General features: G+C 42.3%; 1 protein-coding gene across 1 annotated transcript in view; it reads left to right on the forward strand.

Moving 5' to 3' along the window:
- The window catches only part of TMEM9B (TMEM9 domain family member B), an 18,193-nt gene extending 895 nt beyond the window's left edge, over positions 1-17,298 (forward strand). The window contains exons 2-5 of the mRNA XM_015414633.1: positions 1,609-1,700; positions 9,234-9,342; positions 12,541-12,675; positions 16,474-17,298. Of these exons, the coding sequence (XP_015270119.1) occupies positions 1,609-1,700; positions 9,234-9,342; positions 12,541-12,675; positions 16,474-16,629 (492 nt within the window). The 3' untranslated portion in view covers positions 16,630-17,298. The remainder of the gene's footprint in view (positions 1-1,608; positions 1,701-9,233; positions 9,343-12,540; positions 12,676-16,473) is intronic.
- Positions 17,299-21,963: the final 4,665 nt, after the last annotated feature.

A 21,963-nucleotide genomic window follows, 5' to 3' on the forward strand; every position in this document is an offset into this window, starting at 1 on the left:
CCCAGGTCGAGGGTTAGGGTTGTTAGAGCAGCAGCCAGGCATTGACAGAATTTGCGGTGTGTGTGTGTTGTGCTGGGGTTGGGGTGCTTGTAAGATGCTTGGGTGCACAAACATATATAAACTGTCACAAGATGCATTTTTGATCATATTTTTATTCGACCCTTCCTCGGATGAGCTGTGGATGGAAAGCACGTGTCTTTTCTCCCTCGGTATCTTCATAACAACACTATGAGGAAGTCTGAGCTGAAATGTAACTCTGAGAGTTAAAAATTAGAGACATTACCCTGCCAACAAAAGTCCCTATGGTCAAAGCAATGGTATTCCCAGTAGTACTGCATGGCTGCAAGAGTTGGACTATAAGGAAGGCTGAGTGCCGAAGAATAGATGCTTTTGAATATGGTGCTGGAGAAGTCCCCTGGACTGCAAGGAGTTCAAATCAGTCAATCCTAAAAGAAATCGACTCTGACTGTTCCCTGGAAGGCCAGATACTGAAGCTGAAGCTCAGATACTTTGGCCACCAAATGAGAAGAGAGCACTCACTGGAGAAGACCCTGATGCTGGGAAAGATTGAAGGTCAAAGAAGAAGGGGACGGCAAAGATGAGATGGTTAGACAGTGTTATTGAGGCAACAAACATGAAATTAAGCAAACTCCGGAGCACGACAGAAGACAGAAGGGCCTGGATGTACTCCATGGGGTTGCGAAGAGTCGGACTCAACTGTGTGACTGAAGAACAAGCTGAGATGTGGCTAGCCCTAGGTCATCTAGTGGTCTTTCTGGTAGAATGGAATTTGAGCCCAAGTGTTTCATACTAGCCAAACATTCCTACCTCTCTTCTTGTTGAATTGGCATCTGGTATCTGAAGCATTGAGATGCAACTGCTTGTCCATTTCAGCTTGTACACACATACATTTTATAGGAGGAAAGGTTATGTGTGTTTAGTTCACTTTATTTCTGACTGGCAGAAGAGGTTGTACCTTTCTATGTTTTTTCATAAACTGTCATTCACCAAGCTGCTTTTAGTGCCTGGTTGCTATCCTATGTTATCCCTTAATCATGATGCCATCTTGTCTTTAGGCACCTGTACATTTCGGAGTTAAGTTAGTTTAAATCAAGATCAAGTTTAACTGGTTGTGAGTGAGTGTAAGCATGAATTATTTGTGATATGTAGTATAAAGGTGTATTTGTTTTAACCTTCTTAGGATGTTGATATAGAGAGAGTTGCTTTTATAGGTATAATATTGATAAGTTGTGCACTTGGAATGTTAAGACTTCTGGATTATACTTTGTTTTTGAGATCACAAAGATTTTGCTTCCATGGATGCCTGAGCCTTGTATTTGTAAGATTTGTAGAACAATGCTGACAAAACAGTAGAAAGTAGTTGAGATGTGGTTCTTTGTCTGATAGGTTTTGTGTTTTGTGGAGATAACTCTTAGAAAAAAGTGTATACTGTTAAAGGTGCTTAAAAGCTTAATAAAGTACATAACCTTGAGGTGTGTTGTGTTAATATGCCATTACAAGAACCTCACATAGGAATATCCAAGGGGAGAAGCTTGGTTCCTATTATTACATGTACATTTATTTATTTTGGATGTATTTATTTTGCAGAATTCTGAGGATGTCCGTTGTACATGCATCTGTCCTCCTTACAAAGACCATGCTGGCAACATTTTCAACAAAAATATTTCACAGAAAGACTGGTGAGTATATATTCTGATTTATAATTTTACTAAAGGTAATACTCAGGCCCATAGTTATCTTGGGGCAATGCTCCCTCCCTAATCTGCCCTGCTCCCAAATCTTCCCGAATCATTTGAAGGACCAAGCCAAGGGTTGATTCGGTATAAGGTAGCTTTGTGTGTTCCCCTGGGCCAATCCATACATCTCCTTTTCCTTACCTCGGCTACTTTGCGCTTGCAGGCTCTGCGCAAGTGCCGTTGAACCTGCCTTGAGGGGGCGCCTTCCTCACTATTATGGAAGCACTCTACTACAGCACGCGTGGACCAAGGAGAGGGGCGTTTGCAAATGGGCACAGTGCTGGGATTGACGCATCCTGCTTTCTGTCAGGGTTGGTCTTTGCAGCAGCTTCTCTTGGGCACTGTGAGGGAGTGGTTTGGCAGCACTGTCCCCCAGAAGGTTGGTTGTGAAGGAGGGACGGGGGTTTAGCAAGACTTTGAGCCTTGGGTCAAGGACTGGTGCCTAGAAGGGGGATAGTGACCAACTTTGTTGGTCTTAAAGGTGCCACTGGACTCAAACTTTGTTCTACTCTAAGGAATTAATGGAGACTTCTAAGCATAGAGACGGAAGGGAGAGACTGCAAAGGCTGCAAGCACCAGGCTCAGCCCGTTGGAGGAGAGGGAGGGGGCAGTGGGAGAGAGGGAGGTGGATACCTACAAACAGGAGGTGGAGGGACCAGCTGAGGGCTTGGACCAGAGCAGCAACAGCTGGTGCGAGGCAAACAAACGAAGCTGGGCTGCAAGTGGGGAGCTCCGCTTTGCAGGAGGGTTTCACCCAACCCTCCATGTGCCTACGTCAGTTCCGGAAGTGACGTAGTCATGTTGGGGCACATGCCCCCCCCCCACTGAAAAGTGTCTAGCTATGGGGCTGATAGTACTGGTGCTTTATTAATTTATTCATCAAATTTATTCTTCTGGATGGTAGAAACTAATGGGGAAGTTGTTCCTTAATATAAAAATAGGAGTTGGAGCAGATGCAGCTGTGAATTTCAGATTGCTATCCAGTCTGATAGTTGAAGGCAGTTCGAAAGCAAGAAATTGCAAGTAGATAAATAGGTACCACTTCGGTGGGAAGGTAACAGCGTTCCGTGCGCCTTGGTGTTTAGTCATGCCGGCCACATGACCACGGAAACTTCTTCGGACAGCGCTGCCTCTTCGGCTTTGAAACGGAGATGAGCACCGCAACCCTAGAGTCGGATTCGACTGGCTTTCGAGCAAGGGAACCTTTACCTTTTTAGTTGAAGGAAAACACACCATGTAAGAAAGAAAATAAAGCTGTTCACACACACACCCCCTAAGTATTTCCATTTAGGAGGTCTCAGTCTGTTTACTGTAACTGGGCAAAGTTCACATATCAATATTCTGGCTGACCTATTGGGTGATGCACCAGAAGTTCCAGCTCGTGCAAAATGCTGCATCTCCTCTATTTTGGGCTAGCTTCTGGGAACCTGTCACTCCTGTTCTGAAGTCTCTTTACTGTTTGCTGATTAGTTTATGGATCCAGTTCAAATCTCTCCCGGCATGTTTCTGTGCATCAGCTCTGCTCTTCCCATCAGTCTGTTATCAGTACTGCTATTATCTAAGGCATGTTCTGCAGTGGTCTAGGCGAAACCTTTTACAGTGACTGCCCCTTGCCTCTGGAATCGTCTCCTGGAAGAGTTCAGTGGGGTTCCTAGGGCTCCTACCTTCCTGGCAACGTTGGAAATAGTGCTGTTTGAAAGAGCTTTGGGGGTGTAAGTTGTTTTTAGTGTGGTTTTAATATGCCGTGTGTTTGTAAAAGCAATAAAACATTGTTGTGACCTGACTTGAGTCCTGGGGCACCTGGAAGAAACAAAAAGAAAGATATTGCTAGTATATGTTCATCAAATTCTCAAATGTCCGAATTTATATTTCATTTTTCAGATAACATCAAAAGACTCAACAAGACCAAAGTCTTCAAGAGAGAAGAAGGACGGACCTTCCCGGGCTTTCTGTAGTCCGTTTCGAACAATATCTTTTTCAGACGTCCTATAGAACAATAAATGCAGGGGGTAACAACTTCATGGAAACAATTCCTCAATATGCTAATTTAACAATAAAGATGAATAATTTATACATACAATTCATGTTGTTTGTAGTGTTTTTACAATTCCAATCTTGGCTGTATACGTGATGTTTACAAAAGTTCTATAAATATAAATACACAAAATCCTTTTTAGGCTTTTACATTAATACATATTGTTTTATAAAAGTCATAACAGTAAAAATATTTATATTCTAGGTACATAAATATGGTGGACTCATCCTGAATGGAGATCTTCAGAAAGTAGAGTTATGAGCAGCCACTTTTGGTGAGTCCACCATATTTATGTACCTAGAATATAAATATTTTTACTGTTATGACTTTTATAAAACAATATGTATTAATGTAAAAGCCTAAAAAGGATTTTGTGTATTTATATTTATAGAACTTTTGTAAACATCACGTATACAGCCAAGATTGGAATTGTAAAAACACTACAAACAACATGAATTGTATGTATAAATTATTCATCTTTATTGTTAAATTAGCATATTGAGAAATTGCTTCCATGAAGTTGTTACCCCCTGCATTTATTGTTCTATAGGACGTCTGAAAAAGATATTGTTCGAAACGGACTACAGAAAGCCCGGGAAGGTCCGTCCTTCTTCTCTCTTGAAGACTTTGGTCTTGTTGAGTCTTTTGATGTATCTGAAAAATGAAATATAAATTCGGACATTTGAGAATTTGATGAACATATACTAGCAATATCTTTCTTTTTGTGTCTTGTGCTACCTATATTGCTTGATCCTTTGTAGTTTTTTGCACCTGGAAGAAAGGCAGATATATAAATCTTTTAAATAAATATTGCAGGGCAGGCTGACATGTTAGCCAACTTTTGTATGTACGAATTTGGAAAACTGTCTTTCAAAGTGCCGTGCAAATCTGCCTTGGGAGAAGTACTCAGGGTTTATCTCAAAGTCTGTTCTTTCCAGTACCTATGTTGACTGGAGTTGAGTACTGAACCAGTTGTGGCCCTTTTTGCTCTCCAACATTGTGGTGAGTTTGCACTAGTATAGTGACGGGAAGCTTTTGTGTGTGGCTGTTTGCTCCTCGTACTTACTTAGTAATACCTATCATATGGTTGCTCGTTTAGATATGTTGGCCTGAAGAAGGGTTTTAATTTATTCAGCTTCATCAGATATGTTTCATTTAGAAATCCAAGTATCCTGACTCTAGCATCCTGTCTCTAGATCCATCAGAATGGTTAGGTGCCCAGAGGTGTTAGTTTAGAAGGTCTTCAGAAGTTGGCAACACTTGTACTGTGTGTGTGTGTTAAATGCTGTCAAGTCGCTTCTGACTTATGGTGATCCTATGAATTAATGGTCTCCAAAATTGAGCTGCGGTGGCTCAAGTGGTTAAGACGCTGAACTGCAGGCTGTGGAAGGTTGGTAGTTCAGCAGTTCAAGACCCAAGTGTGCCGCATGACGGAGTGAGCTCCCGTCTCTAGTTCCAGCTCCTGCCAACCTAGCAGTTCGAAAGCAAGAAATTGCAAGTAGATAAATAGGTACCACTTCGGTGGGAAGGTAACAGTGTTCCGTGCGCCTTGTTGTTTAGTCATGCCGGCCACATGACCACGGAAACGTCTTCGGACAGCGCTGCCTCTTCGGCTTTGAAACGGAGATGAGCACCGCAACCCTAGAGTCGGATTCGATTGGCTTTCGAGCAAGGGAACCTTTACCTTTACTAAAATGTTCTAACATTAACAACCTTGCTCAGGTCTTGCAAACTGAGGGCTGTGGCTTCCTCTATTGAGTCAATCCATCTCACATTGGGGCCTCCTCTTTCCTGCTGGCCTTCAACTTTCCCCAGCATTGTCATTTGTAGTGTCTTGTCTTCTCATAATGTGACCAAAGTACGATAGCCTTAGTTTAGTCATTTTCGTTTCACTGGAAAGTTTGGGCTTGATTTGATCTAGAACCCACTTGTTTGTCTTGCTGTTGGTCCATGGTATCAATAAAACTCTCCTCCCAACACCATATTTCATATGAATCAACTTTCTTCCTGTCAGCTTTCTTCATTGTCCAACTTTTACACCCATGTATAGTAATAGGAGCTGCGGTGGCTCAAGTGGTTAAGACGCTGAACTGCAGGCTGTGGAAGGTCGGTAGTTCAGCAGTTCGAGACCCAAGTGTGCCGCATGACGGAGTGAGCTCCCGTCTCTAGTTCCAGCTCCTGCCAACCTAGCAGTTCGAAAGCAAGAAATTGCAAGTAGATAAATAGGTACCACTTCGGTGGGAAGGTAACAGCGTTCCGTGCACCTTGGTGTTTAGTCATGCCGGCCACATGACCACGGAAACGTCTTCGGACAGTGCTGGCTCTTCGGCTTTGAAACGGAGATGAGCATCGCAACCCTAGAGTTGGACTCGACTGGCTTTTGAGCAAGGGAACCTTTACCTTTACTATAGTAATAGGAATATTGTCATATGAATTATCTTGATCTTGGTCGACAGCAACACATCCTTACACTTAGGAATCTTTTATAGTTGCTTCATGGCTGTCCTTTCCACTCTCAATCTCCTTATGATTTCCTGGTCTTATTCTCCCTTTTGGTTGGTGATGGAGCCAAGGAATAGAAAATTTCAGTTTCTTCATCACTAGCCTTAAAGTTCTGTAATTCCCCAGTAATTTTGTCGTCTTGATGTTCATCTTGAATGCTGCTTTGGCACTTTCTGCTTTAACTTTCATCGATAGTTGTTTCAAGTCTGACACCTTTGCCAGTTGGAAACCATTCTTTTTTTCCATATTCTGTCTTAACAGTAGTCTCTTGTCAAGAGTCCAGGTTGTACATCAAAACAATCAGATTTTGTGGCACACCTATTTCCTTTAAAACCAGCCATAAGTTTTCATGATCCATGCAGTCAAAAGCTGTGTTGTAATCTATGAAACACAAGCTGATTTTCTTCTGAAATTCTCTTGTATGCTCCAGTAACCACCAATATGATCTCTATTGCTTTTTCCTTTTCTGAATCCAGTTTGACCATATGGCATTTCTTGTTCCATATATAGTAACAGTCTTTGTAAGACTTTAAGCATCACTTTACTTGCATGAGAAACTACTGTGATGGTGCAATAGTTGCTGCATTCTTTGACATCTTTTTTCAGAATTGGAACATAGAGTGAGCATTTCTAGTCTGTGGGCCATTGCTTTCCATATTTGGTGGCATATTCTTGTTAAGATTTTGATTAACTCTGTTTCTGTGGCCTGGAATAACTCTACTGATTACTCCTGGTGATTTGTTTCTCCCAATTGCTTTGAGGGTAGTTTTCACTTCACTTTCTAAAACCAATAAGCTGTTCTTCAAAAGATCTTTCTTGGAAGGAATCTGACATCCTTTCATTTATATTCTACACTGAATCTAGTGCACTATTGTGAAGTGTAATAATTAAGTCTTTTCCAGTGAATGAGGAACGTGTTAATATAGTCCTAGTGGGAGACCTAATTAAATTTCAGAAAGGTTGGTAAGAACAGCTAAGGACAGAACATACCTGTTCTTGTTGCGTAGAAACTCTTCATATGAGAGAGATTAATTGTATTCTGTTTAAGAGGTCAAATTGGTTCTTAAAAGTGGGAAATATTGATAAAACCCCTACAGCCCTTCGGTCTTCTACATCCCTTCAGTGTACAACTTTATACTCAGTGTATTTCCCAGCCTCACCTTGATGAAATCAGTTGTCCTATGGTGGTTCATGCTCTCTTCACTTGTAACTGTTTGAGAATTGCAGTGTGGAAACTGAAGGTATTGCAGTCACTTTTAGCCTATCCTTATTAAAAGGAACTCCTGCCAACCTAGCAGTTCGAAGGCAAGAAATTGCAAGTAGATAAATAGGTACCACTTCAGTGGGAAGGTATCAGCGTTCCGTGCGCCTTGGTGTTTAGTCATGCCGGCCACGTGACCACGGAAACGTCTTTGGACAGCGCTGGCTCTTCGGCTTTGAAACGGAGATGAGCACCGAGCAAGTAGAGTCGGACTCGACTGGCTTTCGAGCAAGGGAACCTTTACCTTTATTAAAAGGAAAACTAAGTTTGGTGTATAGGATGAAATTGACAAATACTCATTTTTTCTTTTGTTCCTGTGTGTGCTTCTGTTCTGGTCCTGTATTACAAAGAAATACATAATGAAGATTTAAAAAAATCTTTCTTTGCAGCTGGTGGTGTGTTGAGTGAAACCCTTAAGTTTTTTGCTCTGTGTGACTGGCTTACTGCTTGATCTGATGTCCGCCCGCCCTCCCAATCAGTAAAATACTTTTTTTTTGTTCTGCTAGGGCTACTCAGCAACTAAAATCCATTTTTTGTGTGTGTGCGTGCATGTGCATATATGTGAACTAATACTCTAGGACAATTCTTGTCCCTGTGCAAGTCCTTTTAAATTTTGTCTAATTAAATACTGGCCTTTTTGTATAGAATTAAAAATGGCTTTCATACATTATAGATGGCAAACGCATGATAATTCTATAAAAAGAGTTTTCTGGGATTGCATATGGTAAGAGAACTGTGACTACACGAAGTAGGAGGAAGACAGATGATAACTGAAACAGTCACTCCTACCTGTCTGTTATCATTTGCCTGTTGAAAATGTTCCTCCTTTGCCACCTCCTTCAGATTTCACAGTTTTTGCAATTAAAATTTCCAGGTCTTATAACTTTTTTTTTTTCTTTGCTCATTTGGAGTATTGCATCCTATGCCCTAAAACTTTTAATAGCATATTGTAGTAAGCGCAGCATTACTGAAAGAAGGAAGTAATTCATGGCATCTTTTAATGTGGTGTAGAAAAGGAGCTGCTTGATGAGAGAGATGGGTTGTTGCTGTAGCCGGGGTGCTTGTGTGACACAGACCCTCTGGTTGACGTCTCTGCTTCCAGGCACCATAGCTGCTGCCTTCCACTGAATTGGGTTGGTAATGAGCAAATTGAGGCTTAAGTTTGGGGCTGCCTTTGTTGGGACCAGATGAGGCTCAGAGGTAGGGCTGCCAAGTCTCTATCTCGCCGCAGAGTTTTCCCTCGGATGACCGTGGCCCCGCCCCCAGTGTGCCCGGCATGGTCGCGTAACTTCCGGGTGACGTGCACGTCGGGGTGGTGTTCCCCCGGGGCCCGGTCCGCCAGCGGTGGGGAACGGGCCTCTGGGGCGGGGGTTTCCCCGCCCCCCGGTGGGACTTGACAAGCCTACTTAGAGGCATTATCCAGAGAGTTCCAGTGCTGGCATTTGTATTAAAACCTGCATTTATCGGTAGCCAATTAGTCACTAAGTGGCTGTTTTAGTGCAGCCAATTAAATATTTAAAGTAGATTACTAGGTAGGTGAAAGGTCAAGTATTTCAAGTTTCAGAAATATGAACATTTGATTAGTCCTTTGTTCATTCAGCATGCATTCTTATTGGTGAATACTTCTCCTTAGTGATATAAAATTACCTAAGCTTACACTCTTTTCCTGTGTCCCCAGTGATTGTCTTCATGTTGTTGAGCCTATGCCAGTTGCTGGGCCAGACGTGGAAGCATATTGCTTACGCTGTGAATGCAAATATGAAGAAAGAAGCTCCGTCACAATTAAGGTAAAAATGTTACTTAACTATTCTTTTTTTTAAAATGAGTCAATTAATAGAATGTGCCTGGTTACATTTTCATTATGTTCTATGTTTAATATGTTAACTAGAGTCATCTTCTTGCATCAGTAAATACCAGTTCTCATGGGTATATCCTCTCTCAATAAGGAATATATGGTCACCTCTCAAGAATTATTTAAAACATTTTGTTTGTTTGTTTGTTTTTTTAAACCATTTCTGTTTATTTAAAACATTTCTATGCTGCCTTTCCACGCAATTAGAGTCCCTGACATGAAAAGCGTTAAAATATTTCAAGACTAAAACATTTGCGATATTAAAGCAATGTTCAAAATAAAGCATATATAAACTTTAGCATGTTTTATGCTAATTTTGGCACATAGTGCCGTCAATTGTGGGCCGCCCTGAGCCCGTTTGCGGGGAGGGCGGGATATAAATCCAATAAATAAATAATAAATTCAGTAAAAAATATAAATGCAAATAGGAATACAAGCAGCAAGGAAGGCCAGTAATGGATTATTGAGGGAATGCCAAGCAAAACAAAGAGGTCTTCATTGGCGGGCATAAGAACAGTGATAGACAGAAACAGACGGGTCTCCCTGGGGGAGGGAGTTTGAAAGTTTCAGTGCCACTAACAAGAAGGCCCTTTCTTGGGTAGTCTAGGCTCTGATGGCAGGGCCACCCAAAGCAAATCCTCTGAAGATGACTGCAGTGGATGGGTGGGTTCATATAGGCGTAAGCAGCCCTTCAGGTATGCTGGCCCCAAGCCTTTCAGCAGCGCTTAAAACCTTCAATGAGAAAGTGGGAACTCAGAAAAACAGGGCAACCTCCCCCCCAAAAACACACACACACACACACACACACACACACAAACTTGTATTTTAGATTTTCTACAGCTCCATATTGCTCAACCTTAATGAAGTCATTCCCCTGTCCCTGTATTAGGTAGGTCTTGTTTTTTAAAATGTACTGTTGGGGTCACTTTTCCCCCTTTCCCCCCCAGTTTAATTGAAAGGGGGGGTGGCAGCAGGTGGTATGCTCTGTGCATTTCTCTTTAAAAAAAAACCTAAATAAAATTAATATGTTTTTAAATGCAGTTTGGCTAAATAGGCATGCTGACCTGTTCCTCCTGTTTGGGTATGTTTTCAGGTCAAGCAAGTAGCCAGTTGGGGAACCTTTGCTCTGTTGCTAGGTCTGCCCCTCACCTTAGCTCTGCAGCACATGCTAGCAGGCCTCACTCTTAGTCTTGCTAACAAATTATGCCATAATGAATGTCACATAGTAACACCGTTAGCTTCATACAATACGTACTGGTAGCTTCATACACACTTTTAGCTTCATACAATAGCTTCATACAATACACACAGCTGATAGACTGTGAATTCACTTGTATTTATTTATTATTTACATTTTTATCCCGCCCTCCCAGCTGTATAGCTTGGTAATAGTTGGTTTTAATTTGTAGTCATAAATATTATATGTGTCTGATATGAAAGACTATATTGAGTTGTTTTAAAAGTTGAGAATACCAAGAGTATCTTGCTGCTGCCATGTTGTTTTACAAACCAGCATAATTAAGTTTTTGCTGGTCCAGCCGCTGAGTTGGAATTGGGACTCAGTGTCATATTTGTTAATTTATTTATCTGTAATGCTTGATTGTCAACTGAAATAAATGTCAGTGGACCATCATATGTTTTGTCGGTGCATGCAATGGGGGGGGGAGACACACACTTTGGTTCTATGATAGCTTCTAGTCTCGACATTAATTTACACAATAACCTGAGATAAATCCAGAAGGTCAGTGAAAGTGCTAATAAAGATGCTTATGTAATAAGACAGCTGAAAACGAAGAGTTCTAAAATCTGATAAAACTTCCAATCTCCTAAATTTGGGTTCAAGTCATGAATTACTTCATATGTTACTGTGCTGAAGGCGTGCAGTGAAGGCTTAATTAGAATACCTTTGTATTGTGTTGAAACTGGATTTTTGGGGGTGTGTATGTGTACAGTTGTGTGTGTTCGAATGAATGCCATTATTCATGCCTCGGTTGTGGTATGTGCTTTGCTGTTACAGGGTGTTTCAGTCTCCTGATCTACTTTTTTAACACAGCTGTCCCTAATTCCATTTAATTTTATTTGTGCTGTTTCTTGGGGTTAGTTAAACGATATTTTACTTTGGTGTAGTTCCACTAGGGCTGCGCCAGTTTAAGCAGTAGTTAAATTCTCACTGGGTCCACATCACACATTCCACTACAAGCTGGACTTGTAAAATGTCATCTGTATGTGTGGACAGACTACAGTTCACAAACATATTTTGCAAGTGTGTGTGTTTCACAAAGAAGTTAGGATTGTCTGCAGCTTCCTGATTGGACGCTTGAGGGCAAACATGGGTTTGCTTGCTGCATAATATATGATGCAGCCCTTACCTGTCTGGGAAATCTACATTAACACCTGTCCTAGAACATGTTTTCTCCATGTACTCAGGGCCAAGCTACATGAGATGTTTTTCAGCAAGTCAGGTCCAGGGACTAGCATTTCCCGCAACTGCTGTGTGTCTGCAGCGAAAACTAGTCCTTGGACCCAACTCGCCAAAAAACATCTCCTGTAGTTTGGTTCTCAGATTTGTTGCATTCAGTGTTTTATCTAGTAGCTATTTCTTCTAGCACTGGCTGCTATTTAATGTCTTTGAGGACATAAGGCTCATTAAATATGGATTTCTGCCACAATAAGATTCCTGGATGAGCCAGCAAAAGAATTAAAGCATCACTGAAGAAAAAGTAGTTTTGATCCTCTTGTTCAATCTTCAGGAAAGCATGATGTTTGTTTATCTTCCATTACGCATGCTAAATATGTAAGTATCTTAGAAACTGTACTGATGAAGGGAGTTTGTTTTAGACAATCACACATTGGCTGTATGGCCAGGTGGGCATGAGAAGGGTACTTGCCTTGATGCTTGGCAGCACTGAATAGCACAGGGGGATGTTGGTGGTGGCACCTCTCAGCACAGTTCTGTGCGGAAAGAAAACAAAAACCCCTCTTGCTTCTTAGGTACAGTTCTTTGTACATGCTCTGTTCTTTAAATTTGGATTTGTTGATGGGAATGGAATGCCTAAAGCTGACCAGGCTACATTTCTTCTAGTGAACGGCTTCTCAATTGGCATGAACTGAAATGCTGTCTGTCTTTGTGTAGGTTACCATCATAATATATTTGTCCATCTTGGGTCTCCTTTTGCTGTACATGGTATATCTTACATTGGTAGAACCTATTCTGAAGAGACGGCTATTTGGTCATTCACAGCTAATACAAAGTGATGAAGACGTTGGGGTAAGGTCTTTCTATGATACGTGCTTTTATTAATTCATGCTTTTTGGTGTTTTTTGGTGTTTGATGCCTAGGAAGTTAAGCGCTTAATTATACATATAGTTATGGCAGCAAGAATTCTTTATGCTAAGTACTGGAAGAAATCAGCGATACCAACGGAAAATGAACTTTTGACAAAAAAAAATTGAAACCGCAGAAATGGATATATTGTCAGACTTGTTAAAAGACCAAAGTAAACAAAAAGCGAGAGATAATTGAATACCATTTTATGACTGGGTGGAAAGAAACTTCGAAGACCACGAACAATGAATACAACTATTGTAAACTTGGAGAAACACTAACTTGAACTGTACGAACCTGACTTTTTTCAGGAATCATTATAGAAGATTTTAGCAATCTGATTAAGCATCACTAACTCTAGTAAATATATAAACGTAAAAGACCTGGAAACAAAGAATTAAGATGGAAAATTTGTAACAGCTGTTATATACACTTGATGGAACTTCCCTTTATGTCTTATCCCATCCCTTGTCCCCATCCTGCCCTATTATGTGTTAAAAAAACCAAATAAAAATTTATGGGGGGGGGTACAGCCCTGCACAGGGCTTTAGACAAGGGGCTATGGCTACTGAGCAATTTTAATGGGACGCTTACATAACCTTTGTGTCTTAGGGCTCTGAAGGGTTCTTTACATGTGACAGCAACTCGAACATTTGAGTACAGTAAGATTATTCAGTGCATATTGCGTGACTGTGTAAAGAAAATTCCAATGCAGTGTATTGGAAGGGCATTTTAACTTCTGAGATGCCGGTTCCCTTGAGGTGTAGAGACTGCCTGTCTGAAGTCAGTGGGGGAAGGCGTTAAAAAAAACACTTGCCAGTGCGGTGACTCAAATTCTGTATGAAGGCAAGCAAGCTGAATGGTGACATTAATACATCAAACAGGTGAATTTGCACAGATCGACTTACTTTTCTACCTATTCTGTAGTCTTCACAGCTTTAAAACATGCATTCACTCCAAAAGTGGAGAAATTAAAAATGCTGAATTTTGCACCCGCTGCCTAATATTGCACATGGATGATACAGTCTTAGAATCAGTGGGTGTGTTCAGACGCGCCATTTGATCTGATGTCGTGACTGTTCAACGACGGATTTTATATGCATGATAACACAGTCAACATCTACCTCCCATCCCCAACCGTTGGTTTCTGGCTTAAAACCCCCTTTAACCCGGAGTATTTTGTTACCAGGCCCCAAGTGGTGTTTTCTCAGTTCTCCTGTTTGAAGCCGCATTTTTCCCCTGTGTGATCGCTCCTCCGGTGTCAAGCCACTTCCAGTGGTTTAAACCCCCTACCTGCTCGAAAGCTGCTGTGGAAGCCTGAGGCTTCTGCTTTTCGCCCACCATTTTTTTGAGCGTCGGCTGTGGGCACATAGGTGGAGTTCCGCGTCCGCGTTTATAAAACCGATGTTTAAATGGTCACTCATTTTAGCGTTTAGATGAGTTCGGGATCTCACGGAGGCCACTTTTGGGTCAAAAGTTTAAAGGAAAGTCTTTTGTTGGAGGGGTTGGATTGATTCGCCCTGGTGGTTCTGCGCATGCGCCATGATAGTTTTCCCCATTCTACGGATGAGCGCCTATGCGCATGCGCAAATTGAAATTTTTTCAAAAAACCGCAGACATACACTCCTGCGTGTCGGTAGTGTAGACGCCGAGGAGCAATGTGACTGTGCAGTGAGGCGGAGGTAGGTGTGATCACGATTATCCAGATCAAAAATAATCACGTCAGAACCGGACCAGTTTAAACTGCTCTCAGCACACCATCTGAACGCACCCAGTGTGTCCCTTCCATACCTACCAATTTGACCTGCACTATGTGTGTAAAGGAGCTGAGTGAATGGCCTGAAATATTGAAGCCTAACATCCTAGGCCTAAATAGGCACATTCCTGTGTCAGTATTACTTTATGACCTTGTGTCATTGTAGAGGTTAATGTACTTCATCCTATTTACTTACTGTAGCAACATAATGTCATTCAGGCCACTGTTAAATAGAATGGTTATTTTTAATGTTCTAAATGCAAAAGGAGAGCAAATATGCAATTAAAAATTCTTCAAGTAGTCTAAGGCCATGAGAATGTCTGTGAAAGTGCAGGTGTGCTGTTGCTCAGGGCTTGTTCCATGAGGTTTGTGGAGGTCACATTCTTGGTGGACTTTGCTAGCTGCTGCGGCTTGATTTCTTTAGTCATGATGTCAAATTTCCTGTGTTTTGTTTTTAATGTTCTTCTTAATACTATTATAGCCGAAAGTGCTAAGTAATTTTGACATGTTAGCACATTAAACAGTTCACCGTGTGGATATTTAATCCTCAGTGTTTATCACACACACGACCTTCTCTAAGTCAACTGTTAGCTCATCATTTACAGTGTCCAAACATCTTTGAATCTGTACAATAGGCTGGATATCAACTGTCAATATTTATGGATTGCACCCTTCACTAGCTTGCTTTGAAACAGGATGGCATGAATGATTATAACAAACACGATTGTCATTAGACCTTGTCACCTAAACAGCTGTATTTTTGCTTTTTATTTTAAGGTATTGGTATAAGAGCTTTAGGTATTGAGTGTAAACACGTGTGTTGGTATTTGCTGTCTTTGAGTGAGTACTTGAAACAGCTTCACAAAAGGTGTTGACGCTGAGGCTTCGGTACAGAGCTGCAGTGTAAGCAGTCTGGTGTTCAGGACTGTCATGCCAAATGAGGGAAAACCTACTATTGTTTGGTAGACCAGCATCAAGTGAGCTGCTGTTCTTGCCTTGGAAAGTTATATGACTGGCATTAAGAAACTAATGAGTAACCTTGACTTTTTCTATGTTCAGTAGTTAGATCAGAAGATTTGGTTTTATAATTTGGATAGTTATAGTCTCTGCTGGTTGTTGGAGAGCACTGTGGTTGACACCACCGATGAAGGGGGGCCACGCAGGGGTCAGGGATACCAGTGATTATGGGGCAGGGGAGATATGGCGGTGGGCGTAGGTGCTCTTCCATTAATGGGAATGGAAGGAGTCAGAGATATGGAAATGCTCGGACGTCTTCCCACCTACGTCCCATCCCAAGAGATGTTGGTTGTGGGGCTAGGAAAATTTACCCTTCTCCGACACTGGTGTTATTCAGTGCCAGGTCTATTAATAATAAGACTGATATGCTCCGTGATTATCTCATGGAGTCACAGGTAGACCTGGCTTGTGTGACCAAGACTTGGGTGAAGGATGGTGAAACCGTCGCCTTGAACCAGCTTGCCCCACCTGGGTTCTCGGTCTTTCATCAGTCACGGACGAATGGGCAGGGGGGAGGTGTGGCTCTGCTTAGCTGTGAATTTTGTTCTTTCAGGTTGCTCCCCGCCTCAACAATCTCCGGCATTGAATATGTTGGTCTCGCGCGTGATGTTGAGGAGAGTTTGGCTATCTGGCTGGTGTACTGACTGCCTAACGCACCAGCAGATACCCTCTCTGACCTGCTAGATGCTTTATCAGGCTGGGCACTGAAATATCCCAGGCTTCTGATCCCGGGTGACTTCAGTGTCCATGCGGATGATGCAGTGTCTGTCCAGGCCAGGGACCTAGTATTGTCCATGGAGACACTGGGATTCTCCCAGTTTATATCGACTCCCACGCAGCAAGTCACATTCCACTAATGGGAATGGTTTCCATGAGCAGGATTCCAACCAATGTCTGTCTCTACTGTGAAAAGTGTTGCGTTCAGCATTAACATTACCAGCATAATAATTTCTGCCCTTCAATTGCAGGATCACCAGCCGTTCGCAAATGCTCATGATGTGCTGGCTCGTTCCCGAAGTCGTGCCAATGTGCTGAACAAAGTGGAGTATGCCCAGCAACGCTGGAAACGCCAAGTCCAAGAACAGCGCAAATCTGTGTTTGACCGCCACGTTGTACTCAGTTAACTGAGCATAATTTTCTCCCAATTAATGCTGGAAGAAAAGAAGTTGGACTAAATTATAGCACTGATTTGTCTTCCTGATACACGGTTTCAGAATATTTTTTTGCTCAGTGATAGCAAAGAATAGTTGCAGACATGGCAGACACAGCCAATGGGAGATATTTAAATCTTTAACAAGCCAAAATCTAACTCTGTATGCTGTTCAGTGGCTCTTACCAATAAAATATAAGTAATGATCTGTGTGGTAATCATGCTGTTGAGATGATTAATTACAATACTTATGGGGAAAATTCACTAATGTACGTGGAGAAACTGCAAGAGACAGTGTGCAGCGACATATATGTTACAAAATAACTTTACATACTGTTGAACTTTTGTAAATATATTTTCCTACTGTCTGTGTATTGAAAACACACATCTTAAGGTATAGTTCTTGCATTCAAATTGGCTGGTTTTGTGTAAATTGTGTTGCTTGCACTGTCAGCTGACTTCTGCAAATGTGAAGAGTAGCATACATGGACAGATGGTAAGCTCGAGGCTTAAAGCAGGAAACTAAAATTATCATGCTGTGCACACTTAGTGAGAATATTGGTCTCCTGTTTTGCCTATTAAGCATTTTCTCTTGTTATCTACAAATCTTGATTATATGTTTGAATTTTGGTCTTCGGTGGGTAACCTTAAAAATTTAGCTTGATAATGGAATGCAAATAAATTCTTTTCACGCTGTGGGAGTGGGCTGCATTTCTGAAATAGCAGTTGTGATTTCAAAGGTGTACAATTGCTGGATAACTTTTATATCTGTTCTAGAGTATAGCAGTTAACTAATTTGAAGGATTTTTCAACAAAATCAGTGTGTTGTCCCTTTGAGCCATTTAGCTTGATAATGGAATGCAAATAAATTCCTAAGAAACTTTTCACGCTGTGGGAGTGGGCTGCATTTCTGAAATAGCAGTTGTGATTTCAAAGGTGTACAATTGCTGGATAACTTTTATATCTGTTCTAGAGTATAGCAGTTAACTAATTTGAAGGATTTTTCAACAAAATCAGTGTGTTGTCCCTTTGAGCCATTTAACTTTGAGCCATTTGGTGTTCTTCAGGGATCCAAAGCTGTCAAAAGAAGGAACAGCTGGTTTACAGGCTTCAGGACATTTGTATTTCGGAGATGTGATCTTAACCACATCGAATCCTGTTGAAATCAATGGGACTTCCAAGATAACGTAGTTACAGTTAAGGTGTCAAGCCTCGGTACGACTTTGCATATTCAGGACCAGAAATCTGTCATGTAGTGTTGCTACTTGCTATGAACCAAAAGCCACATGCTGGAGTAGCTTCATTCCCTTCATTATAATTTGTGTTATAATTACTAAATTTGGTGAGTGTTTGCTTTCCTATCTTTAGGGGTAGGTTAGTACGCAATGTAGTCCCTTGCAATCATCCTTTATAAATGTGCAGGGAACAACATTTATAACAACACTGTGTAAATATATAAAACCAGGGGTCATTTGGGGGGGGACGCGGGGGGACGCCATCCCCCTGGGTGAGGTGCGGGAGGGCGGGGCCTGGAGCTCCCTGCTGGTGCCCGCTGGAGGTCACCGCCGGCTGTGGGGAGGACACACTTCCGGTGATGTCAGGGGGTGTGGCATATGCTAATGAGTTATGCTAATGAGTCCCCCTAGCTCTTTTTCTACGAAATGACCCCTGTATAAAACAATCCCTGTATTGCTTCTGACTTCCATTAGAACAGCATCTCAATAATCTATCCACTTTTGCCTTGATTTTTTAAATAATAAATGGTGGAACACAACGTGAACTGTGAAGAAACGGGTTGCTTTGCAGACTTAAATGTTTTGTCGGACGGTATTAAAAATTCTCGGTTGTCTTAACGTGTGGAATATTTTTTTAAAAAATAGTTTCCCACCACTCCTTTGTATAGACTTCAGTTATTCCATCTTGCCCTGTATGTTATGGTTGCGCACTCTGTTCATGCAGAAAATGGATGGGAAGGGAATGACTGGAGCCTGGGACCACTGAAGGAAGTGAATGGCAAGAATCACCACTAGTGGACGGCTGAAGCAGACCGGGGCCAGCACAAACCTGTGATGTGGGCTCCCCACATAGAAGTGATCCCATACAATCACATGAATCATACAGGAAACGTTTCTATTTATTTTGGAGCTGTGTGGTGAGGGGAGGAGAGATAAATTATGGAAATTTCCCCAAACATACTTACCACAGCCCATGAACACAAATAAGAAGATAAGAACATAAGAGACGCCAATGTTGGATCAGGCGAAAGGCCCATCCAGTCCAACACTCTGTGTCACACAGTGGCCAGAAATACCAGGTGCCATCAGGAGGTCCACCAGTGGGGTCAGGACATTAGAAGCCCTCCCACTGTTGATCCCCCCCCCCCAAGCACCAAGATGACAGAGCATCACTTGCCCCAGAGCCCCTATCTATACCTTGCGGCTAATAGCCACTGATGGACCTCTGCTCCATATGCTTATCTTATCTGTGTCTCTCGGATTCTTAAAGCACTTAAGCTGGAGTTGAGCTAATTTCTTGTGAGCAAACACCATTCCACGTCCCATGCACAGGTGTGTATACCATATGATATACCCAGTAGTGTATACCCATCAACATGGTGCGGCCTTAAGTGCCCACCCCAGTTTAGTGATTCAGGAGTCATTGCTGGGCTCCGTGCCCCTGGCTAGCTGCAGCCCTGAGTAGAGGTCAGCTCAGGGGCAGGGCAACGGTCATCATGGAAGTGACTCCACAAGAGATCATTTGCAAGTTTTAGGCAAGGTGCCCAGAGGTGACAATACCTGTGCCATCTCTCCCCCCCCCTTTGAAATGCTAACTAAGTAGCAAGCAGAGTTTCAAATAGTGAGGCTGAAGGGTAAAATCCCCTTTGATTTCCCTGCATGACCCTGACAAGTTTTCATTCGTCTGCAGTTTATCTCTGGAATTTGTCTAATTGGATGAATCCTGATGTCGTCACAGGGCAGAGCCTGGTGATGTCATACTTTCCCAATGAAACCAGCTGAGTTCCGGTCAAAGTTTATTCTGGCTCGTGAAACTTTTAAGTTGCGCATGCTTGATCCTGGAATGCTCATCGGCCGTGGGGGGGGGGGATCTCTTTTACTGCCCTAGGTTTCTGCATATCTGGGGAGTCCTCCCAAGTATATGGAGACCCTTAACCTTGTTTGTGAGCTACGGTGGCTCAAGTGGTTAAGACACTGAACTGCGGGCTGTGGAAGGTCGGTAGTTTAGCAGTTCGAGACCCGGGTGCCGCAAGACGGAGTGAGCTCCCGTCTCTAGTTCCAGCTCCTGCCAACCTAGCAGTTCGAAAGCAAGAAATTGCAAGTAGATAAATAGGTACCACTTCGGTGGGAAGGTAACAGCGTTCCGTGCGCCTTGGTGTTTAGTCATGCCGGCCACATGACCACGGAAACGTCTTCGGACAGCGCTGGCTCTTCGGCTTTGAAACAGAGATGAGCACCGCAACCCTAGAGTCGGATTCGACTGGCTTTCGAGCAAGGGAACCTTTACCTTTACCTTTAACCTTGTTTGTGTGCAGCCTGGTTTTGCTGCTTTTATGATAGGCTGCCATGGTTTCGAAGATGAAAGAGATAATGGCATAGATCAGCATGAAGGTGGCAATCGTCCTTGTCTCCCGAAGAGAGTAACTGCACATTAGAAGCAAATGTGTGTTAAGAAATCCACGGGTTTTCTTTTTACAGCAAGAATCTGGTTTGAGAGAAAGGAATGGGAACACACTGGCAGCGGGTGGGGCTGCATAACCTTTTCCTACTCTCCGTTCTTGCCCTCGGTCAGCTTCCTCCCATGTGGCATTTCAGAGATACATTTGCAAGAAAAAGCAGATGGCTTGAACCAGTGCAAGAGGGGGGACCACTTAGGGCGGGATGATTTGGAGTGGAGAAACAAGTGAGCATCTTCCCCTCAGTACCTCTCCTGGTGTTGGGAGTTTTACTTACATACTTTTGTTCTATTACAACCGTAACAGTAATTAGTCTCTAAATAAGGAACATTTATGGAGCTGCGGTGGCTCAAGTGGTTAAGACGCTGAACTGCAGGCTGTGGAAGGTCGGTAGTTCAGCAGTTCAAGCCCCGAGTGTGCCGCATGACGGAGTGAGCTCCCGTCTCTAGTTCCAGCTCCTGCCAACCTAGCAGTTCGAAAGCAAGACATTGCAAGTAGATAAATAGGTACCACTTCAGTGGGAAGGTAACAGCATTCCGTGCCCCTTGGTGTTTAGTCATGCCGGCCACATGACCACGGAAACGTCTTCGGACAGCGCTGGCTCTTCGGCTTTGAAACGGAGATGAGCACCGCAACCCTAGAGTCGGATTCGACTGACAATCGAGCAAGGGAAGCTTTACCTTTACCTTAAGAACATTTAACATTGGAGCTAGGCACCACTGAATCTTAGGTAACATAAACTTAGCTGAACTTAAGACTTACTGGTAAAGATCTGAATCCGCTAACATTTTCCAATGGCTGCCTAAAGTTATAAATCGGTATCAGTCATCATGGAGTTACACATTTAATGTAATGATACATAGTCTAAAAAATTGTTTAAAAAATTGTAGGTCCACAAGAAGTACTTCCGACTTCATTGGATTAGGTGGTGGTAGGTACCAAGAAGCAAAAACATGGAGCTTTTCCATTTGAAAATATAACTCTGAGCAGCTTCTCAAAGCCCTCCGTAGGCCAACTGGGTTGTCGACCTCCAGGTGGGTAGTACAAAAACGGGGTCAGAGTGTTAGGAAGATATGGGAAAATATATGAAATTCTGTGTAACAGATATATGCTTAAGGTAGATCTATTTTGTGCTTTTTATTTTTATTTTTTTTAAAGTCTATACTATTATATAAATATTGGTGTCAACTATTATCAAACAGAGGTTTCATCAAAACAATACATCAAAGTGTGGGTTTATACTATGTTCAAACAGCAGCTTGTCAGTTTCACAATCACTACTCTAGTAACTTACCCATATCGAATACAATCTTTTTCAAGGACAGTGATGTACATACAGGACATAAGGTGTAATAGATTCTGTTTGTGAGTATAAAACTCTTAAAACAGCAAATAGCAGCATATTTTCTAGGGTCCCATTAGAACCCTTGCGGCAAAGCTGATAGAAGTTACTTCTCTAGGAGAACACATCTCCCAAGTTCTATCAGGCTGCCTTATGCACCTTATGTCCTGTGCGTACATCACTGTCCTTGAAAAAGGCTATTCGATAGAGGTAAATTACTAGAGTCCTGTGGGACTAGTGATTGTGAAACTTATCAGTTCCCCTGTAGAAAATGG

Source organism: Gekko japonicus, unplaced genomic scaffold (assembly GCF_001447785.1).
Source record: "Gekko japonicus isolate JY-2015 unplaced genomic scaffold, Gekko_japonicus_V1.1 scaffold1601, whole genome shotgun sequence".
Lineage (NCBI taxonomy): Eukaryota > Metazoa > Chordata > Lepidosauria > Squamata > Gekkonidae > Gekko > Gekko japonicus.